At 34.0% G+C, this 25,822-nt stretch overlaps 3 protein-coding genes across 5 annotated transcripts; 1 reads left to right on the forward strand and 2 right to left on the reverse strand.

The window, feature by feature from the left end:
* Window positions 1-371: 371 nt before the first annotated feature.
* On the reverse strand, window positions 372-4,360 carry LOC110635612 (myosin-binding protein 3). Its single transcript, XM_021785025.2, has 4 exons — window positions 2,862-4,360; window positions 2,524-2,724; window positions 962-2,410; window positions 372-861 (listed from the first exon to the last, which is right to left on the reverse strand). Exons 1-3 carry the CDS (start codon window positions 4,153-4,155, stop codon window positions 993-995), a joined length of 2,913 nt encoding a protein of 970 aa, XP_021640717.2. The 5' UTR covers window positions 4,156-4,360; the 3' UTR covers window positions 372-861; window positions 962-992.
* Window positions 4,361-7,166: 2,806 nt separating this feature from the next.
* On the reverse strand, window positions 7,167-12,458 carry LOC110635618 (uncharacterized). The gene is made up of 10 exons (XM_021785036.2): window positions 11,856-12,458; window positions 11,552-11,689; window positions 10,940-11,128; window positions 9,707-9,844; window positions 9,396-9,517; window positions 9,134-9,266; window positions 8,922-9,051; window positions 8,751-8,830; window positions 8,492-8,626; window positions 7,167-7,798 (listed from the first exon to the last, which is right to left on the reverse strand). Exons 1-10 carry the CDS (start codon window positions 12,336-12,338, stop codon window positions 7,568-7,570), a joined length of 1,779 nt encoding a protein of 592 aa, XP_021640728.2. The 5' UTR covers window positions 12,339-12,458; the 3' UTR covers window positions 7,167-7,567.
* A 3,328-nt stretch (window positions 12,459-15,786) lies between these two features.
* Window positions 15,787-22,709, forward strand: LOC110635596 (uncharacterized). Of its 3 annotated transcripts, XR_009144730.1 has the most exons (17): window positions 15,787-15,944; window positions 16,021-16,383; window positions 16,481-16,578; window positions 16,797-16,959; window positions 17,055-17,165; window positions 17,490-18,527; window positions 18,609-18,761; window positions 18,958-19,057; window positions 19,155-19,249; window positions 19,526-19,717; window positions 19,794-19,850; window positions 19,930-20,001; window positions 20,196-20,294; window positions 21,187-21,318; window positions 21,444-21,617; window positions 21,879-22,190; window positions 22,302-22,709. XR_009144730.1 is itself a non-coding variant. In XM_058137671.1 (16 exons), the coding sequence occupies exons 2-16, from the start codon at window positions 16,027-16,029 to the stop codon at window positions 22,047-22,049; spliced, it is 3,012 nt and encodes a 1,003-aa protein (XP_057993654.1). In that variant the 5' UTR covers window positions 15,787-15,944; window positions 16,021-16,026; the 3' UTR covers window positions 22,050-22,709. The 3 variants fall into 3 exon arrangements, 2 of the variants coding, with proteins under 2 accessions (XP_057993654.1, XP_057993655.1); XM_058137671.1 differs by having other exon boundaries at window positions 21,879-22,709; XM_058137672.1 differs by lacking the exons at window positions 15,787-15,944; window positions 16,021-16,383 and having other exon boundaries at window positions 16,482-16,578; window positions 16,808-16,959; window positions 21,879-22,709.
* The last annotated feature ends 3,113 nt before the right edge of the window (window positions 22,710-25,822 follow it).

Here is a 25,822-nt window from a genome sequence, read left to right on the forward strand (position 1 = left end):
TTACCCATTTCAATTAGATTAATCAATTTACCTTGCTCATTTACATTTACCATTTATTCATTAATCATTAGCCCAAATAATCGCTTCATTCATAGTTTAGTAATCAAACAGCAAATCCTCGTGGGAACGATACTTGATTCATCACTTTATTACTTGAGACGACCCGTATACTTGCGGATTTTCGTACATCACGTATACTCCCTTACCCGGCACGGAAACATTCCATCATTTGAAGCTGATGTGTAGAAATAAAATGATTCTAGGAGTTTGTTAATCAAGAAATTTTCACTGTCCAATGCAAAATTCACATGTTTGCAATTTCTGCTATTTAGTGTGGAAAGTTATTGAATTCACAATTTCTTTGCAAAGTGTAAGAGCAAACATAAACTTTAATACCCACAAATATTGATACATTACTACAACACATGATATAAATGACCCAAAAACTAGGAGAAGTAAGAGTTTACCCTTCTTCCCTTTCCCCTTCCGCCTTGAAATCTTTCCCTTCTGAAGAACAAATGAATAAGAAGAAAATGTGGAAAACTATTTAGTTACAAGTGATCAAACCTACACACTCAAACCAGGTAGATAGCACTCCTCTGTCCTTTGCCTGGAAAAAGGCACCCTGGAGGAGATACTGCAAAATTTGGGCTTGACTCTTTTCTTGTAGTAAACCCAAAAGAGATCATTTAGAACTTGGGCAGACTTCAGTATTATAGCCTGAATTTTATCCACCAATTCAAACAAAACAGCCCAGGAATTCCCCATTCCATCAAGAGTTTTCCTGGATTTCTGCAGAAAAAGTTCCTCGAACTTCCTCCATTTTAGTTTGAGGTCCCTGCTAACCCATGAGAAAGGGATCTGCATCCTCAAAACAAACTAATTATATCAGTATTTGAAACTATTTTTTATTCAGCTTGGGATGAGTAACATGGTAAAGACTGAAGAAACAAAATGTTACCTTATCTTCATCTTAGTTCTCAAGTGCAATTTCACTCCTGAAGATCATCAGCCATGTTCCCCACCCGGAGTTCCACTGCCCGAAGATCACGCAGATGTTGCAAGATCTCTTGGAGAAGATCCATTCCTTTATCTCCCTTCTTTATTGAACTCATACAATGCTTTAGAAATTCCCTGTCTGCTTCAAGAGCTTGCAGCCTTTCATAAACATGATCCACCTCCTCTTCAAGGGCTAGTTTCTTGTTTTCTAATTCAAATTTGGAAACTGAATAATTTTCCATTTCAGCAATTTCAGGAGCCAAATTTTCTTGAAATATAAAACCTTCTTCAGTTTCATTATCAGCAGCGTCCAAAAGAGGAAGGAGGCTCTTTGCCATGAAACCCATTGTTTTCGTCTCAGTATAATGTTTATCCTTTGATAACTCATGTGAAATCTCATTTTCTTCTGGAGTGCTCGATTCATAATTTTCATCATATCCTTTTGCACTATACCTTAAGGAATGCTCCATTGAGCTTCCATCCTCACTGTGTTCATTTTCCTGCAAAGCAAGTATCTTCTCCTCTAATGCCTTGAGCTGATCTAGAATGGATAGCCTCTCTTCCTCAAATTCTGCCAGTGAATCATCAAGGGCACTTATTTGCTGCACACAATCTAGTGCTATTTCCTCCAAATTTATTACTTCATCACCATGAGTATTATTGTTACTGCTGTCTTGGTTTCCATATAAGCTACCATCTTCATCCCTTGCTTCACGATTAAGATCAATAGATAGCACATCAATATCCTCTGCATTGCTACAAGTAGCACAAGAGTTTATACTCCTCACACTTCCATCTCTGCTTCTTCTTATCATTCTTATTTTCTCTTTGGCCTCATAATCCGAAACCTTCTTACAATATACTTCCAACTCTTTCTCAAGTTCTTGCTTCTCTCTTTCTCTCTCGATCATGAGCTCATTAAAAAGTTGTAAAGCTTCTTGGTCATATTCAGATTGTTCTTCCATCATCCTCTGGTATTGCAGTGCTTCCATTTGCATTGCTGCCTTCTCTTCTTGTAGTCTGTTTATCATAGCCATTGTCTGGTTTGCTGCAATTGCAGAAGCACTCCTCTCTTCCTCCAGTTCTGCATATAAAGAATTCAGAGCCTTTTGTTCAGCTTTAAGAGCTGTTTTCAGCTTTTCAACAGTTTGAAGTGGATCTCCAGCTTCCATCTCACTTGTGACACTTCCATCTAAGGACTCTTCTGTTACTGATTCTCTTTTCTCGAACAGGAGTAGTTTCTTGTGCAAGTAGTGAAAACTGTCAACAGAAGTTGGTGTCTCAGGGAATTTTTCTTCTTCCGCTTCAATAGATTCTGAACGCATAGATGAAGGTTGGCTTATTGCTTCCTGGTTCTTGTCATCTGAAATCATTTTTTCTTCTATGGAAGTCTTTCCTCTGTTTCTTGGACCTAGTAAAGCAAACTTGCGTTATATTTCCATTTTTATTTTACTTTGCTGTATGTTGTGTGTCAAATTGAGGGATTGATTATCAGAATAGATATAGATGTGGAATGAAGTTTACCAAATTCATTGTGCATGCATGATTCAGAAGCATTAGGAATTTCTGAACCATTGCTATTTGTGGAAGAGACATCTTCCTGCAGGCAGGGCAATGGAGTTGATTCTTGTGCTTGGGGCTGATCGGTTGCATGATCAGACAGTTCTATGGACTTAGATTTGGTGTGATCAACCGAGATGAAGTCATCCATGTTTTCTTCCTGAGCTGCTTTTTAGTTAAATATTTGGACAATGTTGGTTAGATAATTAAAAAAATGTTCATGAAGTAAATGTAGAGAAGACAAACTAGGGAAAAAAATTTATTAAACACTATGAACTTTTATAGATGAATAATTCTTTCACCTGGAAGGTCATTAGGATCTTTCGAGTCTGCTACTTCTACAATGCTGCTACTGATGGATAAAGTTTGAGCAGCTTGCATGGCTATAATTTGTTCACATGCCTCACCAGCCAAATCATTTTGGATTTCTTCTAAAACCGAAGATTTCTGTCCATCATCCATATTTATCACCACACTTACAACGTCTGCAGAAGTTGGCTTCTCTTTGTTCTCTTGTACCTTGACTTGAGTTTCATTCTGTAAAGAATAATCAAAAGTTTCATTTTGATCATCATCATGCTTTTCCATATCTTCTTCCTTTAAAATGAAAGATCCATGATTTTCAGAAGTCGATGAATCAATCAATTCAATAGGGATTAAGCGATTAAATCCACACTCAAGATTTCTGTCAAAATGCAGGTCGATGATTTCAAGCGAACAGTCTTCTCCAAGACAGCGCTGGGTGATCTTGTCGTCAAAAGATCGATGAACAAAATTCATACCATAGGATTCTTGTTCTTTAATGCAAGGAATATGTGCTTTCTGATCTTCATTTGCTTCATTTTCATCATATTTTAAGCTTGATTCAGACCCTGAACACTCTTCCTCTGCAGAATCTTTTACACCCAAGCTTCCAACATCGGAAAGCATTTGATGTCCTTCTCCATCATTTCTCTCAATCTCATTGCTATATTCTGTGTAATGTGCAAAACTATCTGGTTTTCTTAGTAGTTTGCACTCATTTCCATTATCATCATCATCTATTGCTTCTATAATGAAATTTCCTTTCTGGGTACACCTCAAGGCCTTCCAAGAAGGCTTAAACAACAAAGAAGGAGAGTAGAGATTGTTCAAATTTTCATTGCAGCAAGAACATCTGAGAATCTTGTCACCATTTTCAAGTGAATGCCTGCTCACCCAAGAAATGAAAGCAATCCTTCTTGTGATTCCTATTGACTCATCATTATGATTTGGCCGAGAGGCCAAGCAGTCCATGCACATATTCTGTGTTTCAGCCAGCCGTCGATGATTTGAGCAGTAGCCAAGCTTGGAAATCTCAGTGGCATGAGCCTCACATACAAGATCTCTATAAGAGTTGGTATCATTTCCACTCTCCAACACATGATCAACCCTGGAACACCACAGGCAAGGTGGTTTAAGTCCAAAGTAGTCGGCAAATTTGGTTATAAGGTAAGTGAAGAAAGAGTTGAGGAGAAGGAGAATGATCAAGATCCATTCAAGGACTGCATAGACTAGAATTACAGTGAGTTTGTGGGTGTTCCTGTGAAGCATGGTTGCAAACTTGTTGGCAGTCATGGTTGCTAGCTGCTATGGTTTTCTTTTGTTATTTACCAAGAGAGGGAGATAGATGTTAAGAAGCAACGAATAATGTTTCTGTTGTTGTAAGAAGAGCCAGAGATGCCTCTCCTCAGAATGTTGCTATTTCATTTACATTAAACAGTATGTTAAACACATTTTATATAAACGCATTTTATATTGTGAGTTGTGTCATTTAGGTAACACTCTTCAGGTTTATGCTTCACCTGAGATTGAGATTTTGGTTTATCTGAGAATTCTTTTATTGTTATATACTTACATTAACTAAAACTTCCAAAACTTTGTGGATATTAATTTCTATTCCCACTTTAAAATGTTGAATTTTTTTATCAATTTTATGGTGTTTCTATATTATATTATAAAGGCTTAATAAATTGAGCAAAAATTAATGAGTTACTCAACGAAAGGTGCTCATTTTTAATTCCAAATTTTAAATATTAATTATATTCTCAATTCTTAAGCATTTATCTCGATTATAATTATCCCATAATTATACATTTGATAATTTAACATAGACAAAATTGATACGTGAAAATATTTTATAATTTTCAAATAGACACATCACATTAATAGAGTGGGAATGACCAAAAAGAATGATCTAAACTGAAAGATGCAGAATTTTTTTTAATTTGACTTGAAAAATAAGAATTTGGAATTAGAGTCCAAAATATCTACTAGAATAAGGTTATATTTTTATGAGGAATACTAGAATAAGGTTATCATTGCCACCAAACACTTTTCGGGTCCCACTTGAATTGATTTGGGGCCGCACCAGGAGATGGCCCACCACCCCGGACAGGAACAAGACTCAGGAGTGGATTGGTGGGCCAGGCTTTGCATAGAATATGGAAGGGCCCACCAGCAATACCACCGTTAAGACAGACGGACGCTCCCATCTTTCTTGATTAGTTTTTAATTTTTGCTATTAGCCTCTGCAAGTCTGCAACTCAGAAATTGGGCACCAATTACAGTATAAATTGAAATGAATAATTCAACCCAAAACCCTAGGTTTGCTTGTCTCTTAATCTACTATTAAAATTAATAAAAATTTAGCATCTTCTTTTATCCTATCTTACCAATATGGAGCTATGAGGGAATTTTTGGTATGATGTCAAATGCACAATTTTGTGGTTGTATCATCATAATCAATTATATTCATTCAAGTTCATGCACTAAAAAAAATAATAATAATAAAGAAGGGGGACACTTGGGATTCTATTTTGAAAAAATCAAAGTTAGGCTCGAGGAATGATGAAGAAAGAAGGAAAAAGTTATCCAAAAGAAAGAAAGAGGAACAAATTAGGGGAACTTTGACAGTGACCTAGGAGCCCCACTGTAATTAAAGTGGTCTGATCATGGTCCCTATCCATGCCTTTGCTTTTTCTTTTTATTTTTGAAAAGTTCATCCCAGGGTTGGAGAAACACGCAGAATGTTAATGAAGGATAACTGAAGTTAATGATATTAATTATTCACATTTAATTATACGAATTAAAATTTAGAAAAGGGTTACCATACCAGACCAAAAGTCCAAAAGTTGATGCGCATAGAGCAGCTGAGCAATTTGCAATGAAATGGCTACCCCTAGGCTCTTCTCTTTTTTTAAGGGATTGAAGGAATTTGTTGGACCCTTGGACCCTTACCTTATCTCCATGTTCTAACTAAATAATATGGAACCCACCATTTTGCAGGGCCCAGAAGATGAGGTCCGAAAGTTAACATGTGATTATGATCAAGTAGGCCCATAAAATGATCGAAGGTCTGGTGGTTAATCCATACCGAATTTTATATCGTTTATTCAATCTTTTTTACAGCTATTCTTCCTCCTTCCAATCCATGTGTATCGTTTATTCAATCTTAAGATTGAGCTTTTGAACAACTAAATTTCTAGTAGAAGAAACCTGAAGAATAGCCTCAAACGCAAGCAGCATAACATGCAGAGACAGAACAAAATAGTTTTAACACTTTTGCTTTCTTTCCATATACAGCATTTCCCTCCAATATCACATTCAATAAAAGAAGCAATGCTGAAATACAACGGAAATAGAACGGAGTCGTGTACCTGACCTCTAAGGCTTTATCACTTCAATGCTTATCAGCAGCACTTTTCAATCTAGATTGAGCTGTGTCCTTTAAAATCTACAGGAAGATGAAGTAATTGATCAAGAAAACCTTCGTCTTCAAGTTAGTTAAAACTGGATTTCTAGATGTACATGCAGTAGAAATTTAAATTAGTTTCGATTCATTTTTCATTTCGAATTGGTACTTATCATGTCTAATTGCCACTATCTCCACTAATCATAGGTCAATTTTAGTTTGGAAAGCTCATTCTCCCTACTCTGGATGAGGTGGTTATACGGTTACATCCTTACCATCCATGTGGCTTGTGGTTGTTGGATAATATTTAAAGAGAGTTGCACTTTTGGGTTAAAAATGGAGAAAAGAATGAGTGTACTGTTGTAATTGAGGGCAGGGCAAGTGAGAGAACATGGTGTATTAATTAATTTTGATTGAATCGCCAACTTTTTCATGTACCAATTTAATTAATTAATTATTACTCAAATTTCATTATTTTGGCTAATTTGACGATAATTGGGAAGCGAATCTGCCATCTAAGATCTCCTAAGGGCAACATCGGAAATTTCCTTACTTTAGGAAAGCCGAAGCTACTAGAGGTATTATCTACGACAACGACTACGACTATTATTAACGGACCAGTAAACTACTAGTAAAGATTTTCGTAATTCTCTTTTACTGCAGGAGTTTTAACCTAATTGATATTGTTAGGACTGTAAATAGGCAGTCTCAATGTGAATCCGGTTCAATAATTTTCAAGTAAAAAAATAAATTATGTTCAAATCAAATATTCTCATAAGCCAAATCAAACTATGAAGTTAATTTGACGTGGCTTGATTTAATTTCTCTCCTAGAAAACTATGTCAAACCCACGGACAAATGATAGATAAGCGACTAATGGATAGCCCTAAGGAAGTGAAGAAAAGCAATAACAGCGAATTTCATTAAAAAAAAAAAAAATCGTTTTCATGTTCAAAACTTTAACACGCACAAACCACTATAAATTACTCATAGAGGATAAACAGGTTAACCCAGCTAGAAGCCCTAAACAACACACAACACTCTGTAATACGTAAGCCAATTAACTTGGGCTGCTACCACTACTGTTACCGCCACTAGGAAGCTCCATTCGGCCGCTACTATTGTTGCTTCTGCTCCTCCTCCTACTCCTTAGATTTCTTATGGGTTATAATCCTCACCTCTGCCCACTTCACAATAAGCTACTCGAGGAACTGAACTAACCCGGCTATACTTTGATAAACGGCACTCGTGAGAGCCATTGGCTGCTGATGATCCTCTCCAATCTCCAGAATGGGCTTATAAAGTTGGTACGTTGAATACTGCAAACAAAATTTCTACAAATCCCAAGATTGCACGTTGGGACACGATAGCAGCACCCACAGCCAATGCAATAGACAAAAATAACATGGTCCTAATGCAGCCATGGCCTTTTGATAGCCGTCCCAAAATCACCTTGCAATACTTGTCAGCTTCTCTTAATGATGCTTGGTGGCCAGCATCTTCTACCTCTGCCAATGCTTTCTCATTCTTCAGAAACATAAAAATTAAAAAAGTTAGCTACAGTTGTGAAATTAACAACATCCAGCTACGCACGATCAACAGCACTAGGTGAAAATGTCAATCAGATCAGGTGCACCATCAAAATAGTTAAATGTGGGGAATCATTTTGACAAGGAATATGGTATTGATCAAAATAAATTTTGGAATGCCCAACTCAACAAATAGTAATGTCAACAACGTTGTATATGAAGTTCTTTTGCCTTCCAAGCCCATTTCCCCCATCGCCAACTATGGGCTTGTTTGACATTGCTGTTGAGAAAATCACTTTTTAAAATAAACTAGTTAAAGAGTTTTAAAAAATAATTAAAAATTAAATTTGATCAGTTTTAGTCATAAAAATACTAAAATAACAAAACAGCTTTTTTAAAAATGTTTTTCTCAACAGCATCTAAAATGGTATTTTTATTTAGAAAAGTAGTTTTAGCATCTGAAACTCAATGCCAAACAGGGCTTATGTCTTCTCCCATATAGGGATTATATCAGGTACGTGCCATCCCCAGGTTGCTTAAGAAAATATTGGCACTGACAGGTGATAAATACTTATTTACAGTGCACCAAAAATGAAATATTCTGTGTTAAAGAAAAACAATGTTGAGTTTGTGTTCATCCAGCACTAATCTAACATCTCATATTCTGTCTAGACTAAGAAAAATATGTTACCTTCTGCATGAAACTCTTTAAAGTTTCCCTCAATGAGTCGAGATTAGGATGTTTAACAGAGTACTCGTTCCATTCATCAGACAGCTTTCTCAGAACAATTACACTTGCTTCAAGATTACCCAGATATAACAGGTCCTATTTCCAAACAGTATCACATACAAACAACAAAAGTCAATTGTGCGTATGTCAATAGACAAGTCCAAGTTCTAAATAAAATACAGAGAGAGAGAGGAGGTCATAGATAACACCAAATGCTTACCCATTGCTTGTAAAATTCAGAGTTTTGTGCCAAACACCAAATAAAAACATCACTAGCTTCTCTTGATAGGTCAGGGACACCTATAAACATCATCACCAATTAAACGCTGATACATAGTCATAGACAGAAAGAATCGACTGTTGACAAGCAATGCATTTAGGTTACCACCACCTTCTCCAGCAGCTTTGAATGCAGAGTTCAATATCTGCTGTGTAACTTGATTCATTGCTTTGCTTCCAGAGGAACCAGCAAGAGCAATTTCTTTTAAGATTGGATAAACAGCTTCAAACCTCTCAGTTGCCTATAGTAAAACAAGCATGAAAAATTGCCTCTGATCTCAAGTTTCTCTTATCCATTTACACATGCTGCATTAAAATACCCACCTTAACTCGACCTGATGGAGCTGGGAATGTCACTCTCATCAGAAGTTCAAAAGCTGATGGGGGCACTATGCGTTCACCCTTTTTAATGGCACCATTTAGTAAAATTGGTCGTGCCTTTGGGAAGGACAAAATTCTAATCATAAACCAAAAGAGAACATAAAAATCAAATTAAAAATGGGAACGTGGACTCCAAGGAATACTTAACAATGCAGTAATGCCATAGATTCAAAAGACATAAGCATTAATCTCAAGGGTGTCTAACCTCTCAACCAACTGCAAGATCAAGTCCCTATATTGCGGATTACTGCTTGATTTACCACTCAGTATAGGCAAGAGAACATGCGTCCACATGTACAACCCCACTACCAAATCTCCTAGGGATGCCTACAACAACACCACCACCAACAATTAAGCTTTAATCCCAAACCAGTTGATGTCGATTATATGGATCATTTTTTGCTATTAAGTTAATTTTAAGACCAATTTCATATCAATATCCACATTCATATATTTAAAATTCATGCCCCAAGGAGACTAATTCATATATTTGGGAACATTAAATTGTCCAGTTACCTGAGCAATCATCCACACTGTGACTGGAAGCTTGTCTTGTCCTTGATATTTTGGATTTTCTCTTATTATTGGTAATAAATTGATCAATACATCAGGCTTTCTTCGTAATGCCATTGCTAAAATAACAAATATAGCTACCTAGGTTCCCATAGTATAGATAGAAAATGATTAGTTTGCTGAAAAGCAAAATCCATAATCAGCACTATATTTCTTATCATCCGCAGCTTGAAAACTTGTAAAACTGTGTACCAGTGAAAACCTGTAGTGGCAATATGATGTGCTAATCATAAACAAATTTCAATTGTAAGCAAAGTTTCCTGCAATGTTTCCAACATGAAAGAGGATTGCGAATCATATAAAATACATATATACAAGCTCTTTAAAAGCCAAAAAAACCTAATATTCAAATCTAAAATCATCTTTGAAGCGGTGACATAAAAAAAAAAAAAAAGCATTGGATGTTAGTTACACTCTGATATTGAATGTCTTAGTTCTGTTTTTTCCTTTGAAAAACCAGTAGCAAGTCTTTAGATATATCAAGGGCAAATTAGATCAAATTTAAGCATTAGTACATCTACATGTGATTGCAAATTATCAATTATATTGCAAAGATAACCTAGCTGCTGACAACTCAGAATCTTTCAAACCATAAGTTGAGCCAATATAAGTAAACTCAATGAGGATCTCTACAAAACAGACCATTCGCAAAATTTAGAAAATCAAAAAGATCTAGAATGAGATTTCCTGTCATCCAATATATTCTCCAAATCCCACAAGTTCGTGTCTCTCCAAGTTATCCATCATATGATAATATCCCACACCTTCCTGTACTTGATGCTCCTATATCTAGATTTTCCGGCGTAAACCTTATTTCTGGGACCAGTAAACAAAAGAGAAAATAAGAATGCTCATCTATTTACAATACTAATACACATGGTTATAGAAATTTCCTTGTTTCTGGAAAAAGAAAACACCATATATTGGCAGTAAATGATTATAATTCATTGACATAACCAACAGATAATAACCTCGGATCAGCTAGTCGTATGCCTCATGTATGTCAAATCCGACACCAGAATTCACTTTTTCATCTAAGTGAATGTTAAATAATGTTCTCTTTTCACAAATCTAACTTTCCTAAACTTTTAAGATATTATTTCTCCTATAATTTAGTGGAAACTAGGTATGCAGCAAACTTCAAATAGATGCAACTGCATGAAAATCGATATTTACCTGAGACTTTGATGGTAATTGCTGCGACACTTTTTTGGATCCCTTGGCAGCTGCTTGATGACTAGCAAGGTCCTCAAAAATGCTATCCAATGACCACAGCACAAAGGACCCAAGTGCTTCATGAGATCGCTGGCCAAGCCAATCCACAGCTATCTTGTAAACATCTTCAGATATATGAGAAAGAGGAATCTGACCGGAAACAAAATTAAAAATAAAATTCAGTAAATCCAGTAAACCAATTATAGAAAAACATAAAGGACACATCTAAATGATAAGTGGAAAATCACTCAGATCAAAGGGGCAAACCAAACAAGTAGATATGTGATCTCTAACCACAGAAAGGAAATGCTTAAAATTTTGCTATGAAAATATAAAAATCAGAACAGACTCCGTCACCCTTTTTTAATTCGAGCCCGAGAGAACAGACATATAGCACATAAGATACCAACTTTTGCCTCGATTCATCTTTTTCTTCATTTAAAAAAGAGTCCAACATTGAGATGCTAAAAGAACCCAAGAATTATCCGCTTTTTTACAGCAAAATATTCAAAACAGGAGAAAGCCAGTGAGAAAAAAAAATAAAAAGTAGCGAGATTTAAGCTAAAAACTCACATCAACGAACTTAGACACTGAGGCCTCTCTGAAGGTCTTCAACCAAGGGAATTGCGCCGAGCTTACTGATGCAAACGCCCTTCCAAAGTAATCCGCAAATCGGATTAGCTGTATATCCTGCTGCGTCTCATATGATGACTATAAAAGCAACAGTCATCAAAACACAAAGTTATTCAGGAAGAAGTAGAAATTGTCTTTAGCACATCATGTCCGAAATTTAAAATCACATAGTTAACAACAGACAAAACTCAAGACAGAGAACTCCTCAAAATCACAAACAACAGCACAAATTATTAACTCTTACGGTTATATCAACAAGAAACGCGCCAAGTTCACCAGCATCGATCATCGCAGCCGCCTCCGCCACCGTCACCTTTGGCTTCTTTGGTTTCTTTGCCTTCACCTTCTTAGTCTCCCCGTTGGCACCTCCGCCAGGAGCTTCGGCATCGCTGTCTCTGTCGTCATTGGAATGCTCCTTCGATCCGTTCCCTGAGACGGAATATTCACCGACAGCGGCGGAGGCTCGCTGCGCCTCGAGTATTTTCTGTCGGCGATCCTCAGAATATTGCTCAATGGAGCGGAACACATCCGGACTAGTGGCGGTGATACCATTGCAATGAAAGCCGGAGGAATTCTCCGGCGGTGGGAGTTTCGAATGCTTCCTGCTTCGCTTGTGATAGGATACCGTTTGCCATTCGCCGTCGTTTTGCTTTGTATAGTCATCATGGATGTACATTTGTTCTTCTTCTGTGAGAAAACGATCCGCATGAGCTGCGTTCTCATCCATGACTCGTAGAAACGGCAGTTTTTCTCCAAAAACGACAGAGAGAAACTGTAATATGTTTACACGTCGACAAGCGAGAGAGAAAAATACAGGAGAAGAGGGTGGGTCTGGTTTTAAAAGCGTGAGGTGAGAAGAGCATGGTACAGGAAACTAAGAAAGGGACTCTTTGTCAAAATTCCACGTGGATATTTTGTTTCTGCTTTTCACCTTGTTTAATAGTATAATAACAGAAATGCCATTATCATTAATTACAACTTAATTCCACTCTGCAAATCGAATTATCTGCACATAGAAAAAAATTACTGAAAGATAGTGCATTAAGATGTATTAATTGATTGGAAAATCAATTAAAATCGTTTCTCAATCATGGAGGGGTGTAGATAAAGGCGATTTGAATTAATAAGATCGAGGATTTTCTTTATTTTTATTATTATTATTTTATAAATTAATTATACTCGATACATAAATTTAAAATTTAACTTTTTTAAGTAAATATATTTTATAGTATTTTTCGTTTCTGTTAAATGTGGGACCACCACAGCACACAGTTTTAGGTGAGGTCATCATAAGTCACTAATCAGCAGTTATAGTCGCCATTATCCTCTTTGATTATCTCACAAAATAAGGTTCAATTTGTTTTTTTACTTATTAAAAAGTTTAATTTAGTTTATTTTTAATTTTTAATTTAATTTAATTTATAAATTTTAATTTATATTTAAATTAATTTAATTAATAAAAATATTATTTTTTAATATTAAAATATAATATAAAAATAATTTATTTAATATTTTAATTATATAAATTATATAGTATAAAAATAATATTTTAATATCATTTATAAAATATTTAATTATTTTATTTAAATAGTATTAAAAAATGGCTTTTATTAATATTAAAATATTATTTTTATATTTTATAATTAATTAATTAATTTGTTTATATATTAAATAATTTATTTAAATAAATTATTTAATATTTAATTATTTTTTAATATTAAAATATTATTTTTTATATTATATAATTAATTAATTAATTTGTTTTATATATTAAATAATTTATTTAAATAAATTATTTAATATTTAATTATTTTTTAATATTAAAATATTATTTTTTATATTATATAATTAATTAATTTGTTTATATATTAAATAATTTATTTAAATAAATTATTTAATATTTAATTATTTTTTAATATTAAAATATTATTTTTTATATTATATAATTAATTAAATAAAAAATTATTTTTATTATTTAATATTATTAATTAAACTGGAAATATAAAAAAATATTTTTATATTTTCATATAATAAATTATTACTATTTTAATTAATAATATTAAATAATAAAAATAATATTTTTATTTTTATTAATTAATTATACAATATAAAAATAATATTTTAATATTTTAAAAAATAATTAAATAATTATATATTTTTACTAATTGAGCTAATATAGGGCAAATTAAACCTTCTTCCATCATCTCACTAACCAACAACACGCATCCGTATCCACTATAGTGTTGACCATCAAAGAATAATATCTCTCCCAATCACCCTACAAAATAAACCCTACCATCATCCACGTCCATCTAACGGTTATAAAAATAAACATTAATTTATTTTTTAGGAAAATATTTTAATACTATTCTGAACCCAATATCGGACTCACAGAGAATTATTTCCCTGAAACCCTCGCCCCTACGCTACGATTTAACTAGATGTCTATATGTGCACTCAAGACAATAGTTACAAGTTGAAACTCCAGCTCAAATTTAATTAATAAAAAATTATATATTTATTTATGGGGGAAGAAGGTAAATCTAGGGAGGGTATAAAAAATTATATATTTATTTATGGGGGAAGAAGGTAAATCTAGGGAGGGTTGTTTGTACGTGAGAGTGCTTGTGACAATAGATAGCAGATAAGGTTGCAGACTTAAAAGGAAGTCAGCCTGGTTGCGGTTGGTTCTTAAAGAATCTAAAGCTTGGGGACAGGGAACACAAGGGGCTTCTAAAGTTCACACACAACTGATGATTGCATTTGTATCTGTGCAAGTGAGAGGTTTTGTCATACAATAGCTAGACTTCTTACCTTTTTACAACACGATGAGTGCCAACGAAAAAAAGATATTAATTTGTCCCTGTTTTCATCTCCATGAATTTTAACTCTTGAATTTTAATATTTTGGAAGAGGACTATTGTTGATTCACAGCCAAACATATAAATTCAGAAATATATATATATATATATATATATATATATAGAGGGGAAACTTAGTTACCCAAATATATATACATATGTAATGCAACTTGATTTTTGCTGCTCAAAAAAAAAAAAAAAAAAAAAAATTTGACCAGGATTCGTGTACTTGCTTTACAGGACTTCTATGGACTTCTGTGAAATTTCATGGCTCTTGCTTCAACAACTCAATTCCTATTTTAAGTAGCAGGCAGCAGGTTCGAATTAGGGGAATTTATACATTTGGAAAGGCCCAGTAAAGCAGCCCAAACTGACAAATTAAAACGAATTGAACTGAACCATAATTTTTTGGTTTGGTTTGGTTCACTTCTTAATCAGTTCAGTTCAATTACTTTATAAGTTAGAAATTCGGTTTGGCCGGTATGCTTACGGACACCACTTACCTGCTCAATTAGCACTGCCACTGTCATCGTTACCACAGCTATCCACAACATCACAACCATCAAACATGCTATATTCTTAACAATAATAATAATAATAATAAAATATTAAGAATTATAAAATCATACTAAAATAATGTCATTCAAATATTGAAAATACTTATAATTTAAAATTATTGAATTGTTTTTAAATTTTAATTAGAATCATTTATCTTTTATCCTTTTAAATGTTGAGTTTTTTTTTAATGTCTTTATTAAATAGTAGATTTTATTTTATTTACCATTTTTTTTATTTTAAGGATTATTTTATCATAATCCTTCAACTTTATTTTATATTATAAAAATATTTAAATTTTAATTTAAAATATTCAATGTCTCTCTAATTAGATTTCATAGATTACATACAATTTAAACTTTGATATGTTTAAAAATAAAAAAAATTAAATGAAATTAAAGATATTAGAGAGATTATTCTTTTTACGTGATGGAGAAAAATATTTTTATATTATATTTAATTTATTTAGATATGTTTATATTAATTTTTTATCAAAATACTCAATAGAATTTAGATACAGTCAAGAAAATTTTTTAAATAATATTAAAATTTAAATTTAAATATTTTTACTATGAAAATCGAGTTGATTAGTAGTCAAAGCTTGAGACATGAGGATGAAATGGAACCTTGCTCATAGAGAAATTAAATAAATTAATATTTAAAGAAAAAAATCATTGCTTCCGTGGGCTTTTACCTGGTCCTTCAAAGAAACAGCCCTGGAGACGAAGGGAAATGCAATACCCAGCCCGGCCGTGGAGGGTCCTCCTTTTTAACGCACTCTCTTCACAGTTCACACAAATTTCAAAAAGCAAAAGCCGAAATGGAATGCACGAAATGAAATTGAACACAGTTCAAATCTAGTGCAAAGATGACATTTTTGTGAATTGTTTGTGAAATTGCTCACTAGATTTATCACTGTAAGTTTGTAATCTCATGTTTGATTGATTTGGGACCTGCCCTTTTCTTCGTTATTTTGATTGCTCTTTCTTGCAGCCATCCATGTCCGCCCAAGCACAAAGTGCTTTATTCCTTGGCGATGGAATACATTATGCGACACCAATAATATCGTCGACGAGGACAAGTGAAGTAGAGGTGGTGCGAGGTGTCCTGCGAATGATGCAGGGCCTGTCGAGTTCCCTTTTCTATTGGGACCAAATTAAGCAGAGTTTTTGTGTTGCCAGAAGTGGGATATATGTGACTCACCTTTCCCTTACAAGCCTTCAGAACCTTCTCAATCAGTTCCTGTATTCTGCTACTTGTTTACAACTTGTTCAAGTTAATGTCAATAGATTGGAGTTAGAGACTCGAATGCCTACTCTAAGGGCTTTTGCATCTGCTGTTACTCAATGGCTTAAGGTCTGTCACTATGTGATGCTACTAATGAAGTGTTTAGTTTGGTCGATTAGTTTTGCTTTTTTTCTGTTTTTTTTTTTTTAATAATATACTTTTGCAGAGGTTGAGAGATATTGCTTTAAAGGAAGAAATTAAGATGTGCAACTCTAATATAGGAATCACTCCCACCGTTTTGGGATTGTCAAGTTCCTTATCCAGGTCTGTGTGCATTAGAGTTCAACTTGAAGTTTATTGGCAATAATTTTGCATCTTGAACTTCGATCCTGTTGTTCACCGTTTTGTGTCCATTTGTCGACACGCATCATTCCATATTTTTAAACAACATTTTTCTTATTTTTTATTTGGTGTTACGGCCATTGCATTTATGGTTGTTTCTTCATTTAATGGAAGTTGCTGATAAGTTTTATTGATGTTAGTCTTTGCTCAGGTGCTGAATGTTTATTGCAAATAGTGCATGGAGCTATTCCACAAGCGTACTTTCAGCCTAATTCTTCTATTCCAGCATCTGAAATGGCTGTTCATATCCTAGACTACCTTTACAAGAAATTGGATGAAGTGTGTCTTGTGCAAGGTGGTGAGGTTGTGACCATTTCCTTGGCATCAGTATTGTTTTGCAATTCTTGTGGGCTCTTCTGGTTTACACCATTCAAGAGTATAACTCATGCTAATTTCAGGAGGAAGCATATCTTATGGTGCTTCATATTCTTGTTGGAAGTTTATTACCATATATTGAGGGACTTGATTCATGGATTTTCAAAGGAACACTTGATGATCCTTTCGAGGAGGTAATCTAAGTCTTAATCTTTCATGTTTCTGAACTCTAAAAATGGTTTTTTCTTGTTGGTATCCATATCCCATGCTCTAGAATTCTCAGATTATAAAATGAGTTTTTGCTTACCAAACTAATTTGGCTTTCTTGTGTTTCTGCCATTTTTTTTTTAACTTCCAATCATTTTAGGAAATTCTTAGTAGTTATGTCGTCTTTAGGTCATTGCATTTTCTCTTGATGAAATATTATGTATCTCTTGTTTAATTTCATTAAAATGATAAGAAAACTAAACAGTCTATAAAAATTGACACGGTGCTTTTCATCTTTCTTCTCTCTATAGATGTTCTTTTATGATAACAGAGGAATCTCAGTTGATGAGTCTGAGTTCTGGGAGAAGAGCTATCAACTGAGACAAGTACAAGGTCAGAAGTTTGATGTTGGGCTTTCTGCCCTAACTTCTGCCAACTCCTTATCAAATAACAAGAAGGAAATGGGTGAAAAAGATTCTGTTTCTATGTCTATTTCTGTGAAGGGCAAGGAACAGAACAAGAAGGAACTTCAGTTATGCCCTTTATTTATTAAGAACCTTGCAAAGTCCATTGTCTCTGCTGGAAAGTCATTGCAGCTGATACGCCATGTTCCTATGTTTTACTCGGTGGTATCTGGCAAAAGTGTTGACAATGAAATTGATGGCTTTGGAGGTTCTGAGGATGATAAAGATATAAATAGTCAGCAACAAAGCATAGCAGGGTTAGCCTTGCCAGAGATTTTCAGTATTTCAGTAGCAGGCCTCATAGGCCATGGTGATCACATCTCAAGATACCTTTTACAAGATGACCCATGCAAATATGAGATTGTCCATTCTTTGGTTTCTGAAATGACCAGGGAAATGGTTGGGAATGGGAATTGTGAAAGCTGGCCAACTTTAAAATGCTCAGAGAATATTTGTTGCAAGGTCTTCGGCAAGGCAGTGTCACATGAAAATGTGCTTGATGTGGAATCTAAAAATAAGGATGAGATTGGCTTTTCTGACACTGAAGAAGGGTGTATAACTGCAGGTGTGGTGGATGAGTTGCCCCTCCAAAGTTCATTCTGTCCAGAAAATCCAGTTATCACTGTGTGTCAAAGATTACTTGATAAGCATAAAGATTTCTGGAAAATATTGAACTTACCAAAAAATTTTCATCTACCCCCTTTAAATGATGAGGTCTTACGGGAGTCTGTATTTGGTCGTGAGAGTGGGCTGCTTTCTGCAGTTGAAGGAACTAATTATGCTTTTGGTTTCCAGTTTGGTAAATCTGAGTATCTTCGTTCACAAGAGGACATTAAGCTGCTAGAAGTCTTGTTCCCTTTTCCCACTCTTCTTCCTTCTTTCCAGGTATTACCAGATTTGATAAATCTCTAGCTCTTAAAGGTTTCTGATGACTTTTTTTGAATAATTCTTGTCATTTGGAAACAGGATGATATCTGTATGTCAGGGCTCTTGCCTTTCCAGAAGAATAGCACCCTTGCATCAAGAGTTCTCAGCTGGATTCAAGGCACTGAACCTAGAACAATGCCACTTCCACTGGTTATTATGCAAGAATGCCTAACTGTCTATATTAAGAAGCAGGTAATTGCTTAAATCTATTAAATGAAACTTCACTTTTTCCACTTGTCGTCCCACCCATACCTGAATGGATTGAGAGCCAATTCTCCAACCTAGGCTAGGAATTAGTGCTTCATAGAAGAAAGCTGCTTTCATTTTCTTTTGTGGTGGTAAATATGCTGTTTACGTGTCCAGATTCTTCACTTCTTTTACATCACAGGTGGATTATATTGGCCACCTTATGTTGTCAAAGTTGATGAAGGATTGGAGATTAACGGATGAGCTTGGTGTTTTACGTGCCATATACCTGTTAGGTTCAGGTATATTCTTGTATGTAGAATATCTGATCTCTGCTCTGTGTCAGTCATTAATCTGAAGTTTTCACTGATATGTATGTTGATTAAATGCTATCTTCAGGTGATCTACTGCAGCACTTTTTGACAGTGATTTTCAGTAAGCTGGACAGGGGGGAAACATGGGATGATAATTTTGAGTTAAACTTGATTCTACAGGTGCATTTAGTGAACTAATTCAAGCATCATGCCTTGCACATGGCTAAATTAATTTTTCTTCTCAATTCTACTCCCTTGACCCAGTAGAAGAATAAACTAAAGTTATTTCACACTGGGAAAGTTTATAATTGTATTCTACTTGAGGAGGGTTGGACTGCCATGCTGAGTGCATAGAACCATCTGTTAGTGTCCATTTACTTAAAAGTAAAAGATAATATAATAAGAAAAATTTGTTGCCTAAAATGTCATGATGTGGTGTCTCCCCCTGTACAACAGGAATCCATTAGGAATTCTGCTGATAGCATGCTGCTAAGTGCTCCAGATTCATTGTTTGTGTCCATCATCAAGAATCATGGTTTTGATGGTGATGAGCTACCTATTTCACCAACCCTTGCCTCAACAACTCATAAGAGTCGTACGCACAGCTTTGGAATAGATGGTCTTGACTCTTTGAAATTCACATACAAGGTCTGTTATATGGTCCAGGAGGCTTGAATTTGTTTTAAAACCCACGTCTTCACTTAAGCATTTCCAAATGTGACAGGTCTCCTGGCCACTTGAACTTATTGCTAATGCAGAGGCAATTAACAAGTATAACCAGGTATCTTGTTTTGTGTTGAAGGTGTTGTCATAGAGTTTTTCTTGTTCTTTGACTGTTCTATGTCGGTACTCTGCTGTAGGTGATGAGGTTTTTGTTGAAGGTCAAGCGTGCCAAATATGCACTTGACAAAGTTCGGAGGTGGATGTGGAAGGTTCTTTTTATTTTCTTCTTGTGATGCTAATCTAGTTTAGCTTTTTATTTAGTTGATTAGAGCATATATCTGGTGTTTTGACAGAAGGAAATATGTTGCATATCACTGGAAGGAAAAAGAAATATGTTATTTTAGGGCCACTCTTTACAATGGTATTGTTTCTCTAACTTGATATCTGTTATTATCCCTTTCAGGGCAGAGGCGCTGGGACAAACAGCCACAAGCATCACTGGTTAGTGGAGCAGAAACTCCTTCATTTTGTGGATGCCTTCCACCAGTATGTAATGGATAGGGTAAGAATATGGTGAAAATTACTTTCATGGACAAACTGGTCACAATGACGACACAGATACAGATATTAAGACCACATTATTAACTCCAAACATAGAAACATTATTGAATTTATTTAATGGTTTTCTCATATCTTTTGTTATATCTGGAAATTTTCTACACGAGGACCATTGGCTAGTGCATCTGTAAAAACTACTCACAAGGTATTAGATTTGAAGCATGAAGGCAGCTATGTGATGTCGTACAAATTTGATAAGGGTATAAACTGCCTCCAGAGTTTCTTTTTTGGGATTCACCATGCTGGGGCAACAACTGGCACTGGTCCTTCTGTTTTGAAAATTTTCTGCCTGCAATTTGGTGGTTTTGTGAACCATCTTTAGTGATGAGCATATTTTCAAGACATGCCTCTATTTTCATTTCTTTCTTTCTATTTTTGGGATAAAAATTGCATTGTTGTCTCTATTATCTTGTCCTAGTATTTATTCATGGCTATAATTACATACATATGTAGGTCTTTATCTTTTGCTTAATGCATTTGACTCTTTATATTTTTGTTCATTCTGCACAGATGCCTAAAGTCCATAGTTGAGCTGAAATTGGCCTTTTTGGTATTGATTAAATGAGAATGGTTCCAGAATTTTTCTTCTTCCACTGAATTTAATCTAGAAAAACACCTGGACATAGGGGGAATAAGAAAAAAACATTATTTACTAGGTTCAAGTTTGTATGAGTTGGAACTTGTAACTCTCAAAAAACCTGCATTCTCTGTTTATTTCAGATCTCCAGAGTGCTTTTGTCCTACTCTTTATACATGATTATAACTTAATGTTAAGATGGAAAGATTTATATGATGCATTTCAGTGATGGGTTCTTTGTGGCACATTTTGTGAGCAGGTATATCACAGTGCATGGCATGAACTTTTTGAAGGTATGGCAACAGCTGGATCTCTGGATGAAGTCATTGAAGTACATGAGGCCTACTTATTATCAATTCAGCGGCAATGCTTTGTGGTTCCAGATAAGCTGGTGATTAAATTGCCTCTCTTTTGAAATTAGCAGTCTTTTCAAGTGGTTGAATAGTCTTTTCAGCCTGTTGTCATTTTGTAGAGGAACTGTGTTGCTTATTTATTTATTTATTTTTATTGAATCAGTGGGCCTTGATTGCAAGTCGAATCAACATGATCCTTGGATTAGCTTTGGACTTCTACTCCATTCAACAGACATTAAGTAGTGGCAGTGCAACTTCTGCAATGAAGGCCAGATGTGAAATGGAAGTGGATAGAATCGAGAAACGTTTTGATGATTGCATTGCCTTTCTTCTCAGAGTATTCCACTTCTTCTTCTTCTTCTCCTTCCCCTCCTCTTCTCTCTCTCTCTCTCTCTCACACACACACACACACACACATTTTTAGTCATCATTCTGTGCTTCTCAATATTGGATTTTTTCTTTGCATGATCAATTGATAAGCTTAGTTAGGTATGAGTACAAGTATGATGTACTCAAGCTTATGAACCAGTAGGTGTGCGTCTTCACATACAATACATAATTGTTATAGGGAAATAATTGTCTTGTCCTGACCATGCAGGTCTTGTCTTTCAAACTCAATGTGGGGCAATTCCCTCATTTGGCTGATCTGGTGACTAGAATTAATTACAACTATTTCTACATGTCTGATAATGGAAGCTTGAAGACTGCCACTGGCTCTGAAACTGTTAGTTCAAGGCTGGGGAAGGTCTTTGGAGCTAGAATGGACTAATTAAATTAGCGCAGGATGGTTTATGATGCCATGTCTCTAAATTTCGGATATGAGGATGTGTTTTCCTGAATTAAATTTTGCTGCCGTCTGGAAGCAAATTCCTTGGCTCTGTACCTTTTCATATCAGTGCAGCATAAAATAGTAAGTGGTGTAGAATTCACAAAATGTCTAGTTCAATGCGAAAAGGTGCAAAGCAATGATACATGAGCTACATTTAGTTACTAGAATATGCAAGTTGCTTATTTGCTGCAGATTTCCTCAACTTCAAAGGCATTTCAGCTTTACTGAGATGCAGAAAGACGACTTGATGCTTGATGAAGATTCAGGAGTTGGATTTTTTTATTCTGGGTTTCTTGCTTTATGCATATCTTTCCCTTTTCTCCCCTATATATATTGGTTAGTTTTAACTGTAAAGCTGTAAATGGCTGCTGTTCCCAGTTATTCCAGGTCTGATGTTTTTGTTTGTCTTGCTCTTGGCCTTGTAATGGGATTGGCCTCCTGTTATTGATGCTTTGATGTTTTTTATTCCCCATCACCTCGTCAGCACAATTGGTATGGTATCTAACATGTTACATATTTACACAGTTGTAAACATCCTTGTATTTTCAGGGACAAACAATTGATAACAGGGGAAAGAAAAGAAAATATTTCTTTGTTGTATAGTTTCTTTTTCTTAAATCAAACTGGAGAGATGCACGGCATTCATCACTTTATAAATAACCTTCATCACTAAGACGTATAGTATTGTACTCTTTTATGATTCTCCACTCTAATATTAGTAGAAATCAGGATGTAAAACTTTGAAGATAATTTTTTAGATATTCATTGTTCAACAATTCATGAAATTTGATTCAATTTATATTTTTATTTCTTTTTTTTTAAATTAATAACTCTTTTTTTTTATTGGAAAAGACCCAAAATTAATAACTTAATTCTTATGTTATGATTAATGGATTTAGCTGCTAAAATAAAGTTAAATATAACGGAAAATTTTCCCATCATGGTTTGTGTAAAATTCTAGAAGTCTAATTTTTTTTTTATTATTTTTTTAAAGAAAAAATCTATTGGAACTGTTTGATTTAACTGTTAGATGTTATTAATAATTGATAATTGTTATAATTGATAGTTGAATGTAATTGATTTGTATTAAATGTAAATGTTTGGTAAACTATATATGGTGGATATTAATGTTGGTATGTAAAATGATTGATAAGGGAATATTTTATAATTTTTTTATTAAAATAAATATATAATTATTAATTTATTATACTATGTTATTTATTTTATTATTAAAATAAATAAATAAAAAAATAATTAAAAAGGGTAGTTTATTAAATTAAGAAGAGATAAAAAAAAATAAATGTTAAGAAAATGAAATTAAAGTGATAAATTAAAAAAAGAAAAAATGAATTCTATTATATATATATATATATATATATATATATATAAAAGAGCGTGATCCTATAATATTATTGTTTTCGAGAAAAAAAAAAGGTGTTTATAGGTATTTTTGTCAAAACAATCAAAAAGTATTATAGTTCATAAATAACTCATATTGTAGAGCTAATAAAAAAGATAGTTGATGGGTGTTCTATCAACTATCAACCGCCTTTTTCAAGGAATTGCTAAATAATGTAGTTTAACTGTTTGAATATCTATTCGCTTTCAATTGTGTCGCAACTCGAACTCATAAGTCGGACTGATATTAGGACCTGGGCCAGTATAAAGTCTCCGAGGCCCGTAGAAATTCTTACTGTTCTCAAATCTATAACCAATGCCAAAAAACTGAGGCCCAACATGTAAATAAAATATTATATTATACTTTTGTTCCAGTCAACTCAACCCAATAACTATCAAAATCTAAAGCCAGAGAAGACTAGTGCAATCCTGATATATCAATTATAAACAATATAAATATCATAAAAATTTTCATTTGTTGATATTGAAAACTTAAATTAACATAGTTTCCAACAAAGCCCATGTTACTACTAATACATGCAGAGTTTTAGATTTCAAATTTAGAAAATAATAAAACAAATAAATGATTGGTGTTAAATTGCGAGGAAGAAAGCAAATTACTCTGAAAAAAGACTCCTCTTGTAGCCTGAAAAAATAGGGTGAACTGGAGTGAGCGTTCAACTCATAGAGTAAGATATTGATTTTACATACAATTTCTATAACTATCTAATTCTAATACGTCTTTAGAAATGAAATGTATCATCTTAATACAAACCAAGCAAAATAAGTCAAATCGCACTCAAAACAATATGGAGTACTCACACATACATATATGGGGAGCTAATCCCCCTAGTCAGCTCTCTTAGTTCCAAACTCTGTCAGCGAGATTGTTACACCTTACCCCTCTGTAAGGCATAACATGATTCTGTAGTATACCTAATGACTTACCGAATTTCACCTATCGATAACCCATTAAGTACACTACAAGGGATTTTAAAAACATTTTCTTACTTTTTGAAAGTGGTGAGTATTTTTTGTAGGAACTAAAAACATTTAATTGAAGTTAAAAAACTATGTAAAATTTTTGACCAATTTTATTTTCCCACAAATTCTGAAAAATTTCGTCAGAGTGCCGACAGTAATTGAGAAAAACAAAAAATTTACCTGTGGAAAAATACTTCTAATAATAGCACTTCATCAAATCTCAACCACCAAATAACTCAATCAACACAAATCCATCCAATCTCCACAATTCAAAATAAATTTGTCATCCCAAATTTTTCCAAAATAAGTTATACATCACACATTTAAAATATTTGATTACATTCACAATTTAGTTCACAGACATAAAAAGTCAAAAGACAATATGATTACATATGACTCTACAACTGCTCAGTTACAAAACTACATGACTACAAAATTATTTACATCAAGAAATTACAAGGGTATAATCAAATACCCGTACAAAAGTCTTTGGGTAGTCCCCACAATCAGTAGCTCACTCTGCTACTTTTTCCTTGCCTCTATCTGCGACAGCAAAAGAAGCTATTACTGAGTATAAAAATACTCAGTGGTGCACAATAAAATATAAAGGCATAATATAAAATATTTATGAACAATTCACAGTTCAAAAATTTCACAATCATATTTCACAATTTTTTTTAAAGCGTCTTTTAGCACAATTTTGGTCAAACAATTTAATAAACACAGTGTTGCCAATCTATACACAACTTAAACCATGACACAAAATTTTCGATCAATGTCGTGTTGTACACCACGACAAAGCAATTTACAACCTCACCAATCGAAATCAATGAGAGAGATGGGTAGCTAGCTAATGAGTACTCATCCGATCTCGACCTCAATTGGTAAGCCAGAGAGGGAGGAAAATAAACGATCTCAACCCCATAAATGGAGGAGAAATAATGTGGTACCATGCTAAGTGTGAACACAAAATCAATTCAAAATAATTTACTCAAATAATTTGTGAGAAATCTGATCAATTCCCAAAGTCATATTTGCGATCATAAAATGGCAACACAATTTATAATTAACACAGAAGACAAATTTTCAAGAATAAAATATTTAAATAAGAATTATTATGCACAGACCTGATATGAGTCGCCTCTAGGCCTTGACTCAGTTCTTTGTCCCTTTCAAGTCTTTTTCAGCTGAAACATACAATTGACAGAGTTTCAGTACCTTATCTCACAATAAATCTAATAATTAAATTCATGTATACTCAATTCTAGTCCTAATATGTGTAAACTAACTCTCTTAAAAATTTTCATTTCGGGATTACTATTCATGATACT

The sequence above is a fragment of the Hevea brasiliensis genome, chromosome 16 (assembly GCF_030052815.1).
Source record: "Hevea brasiliensis isolate MT/VB/25A 57/8 chromosome 16, ASM3005281v1, whole genome shotgun sequence".
Taxonomy (NCBI): Eukaryota; Viridiplantae; Streptophyta; class Magnoliopsida; order Malpighiales; family Euphorbiaceae; genus Hevea; species Hevea brasiliensis.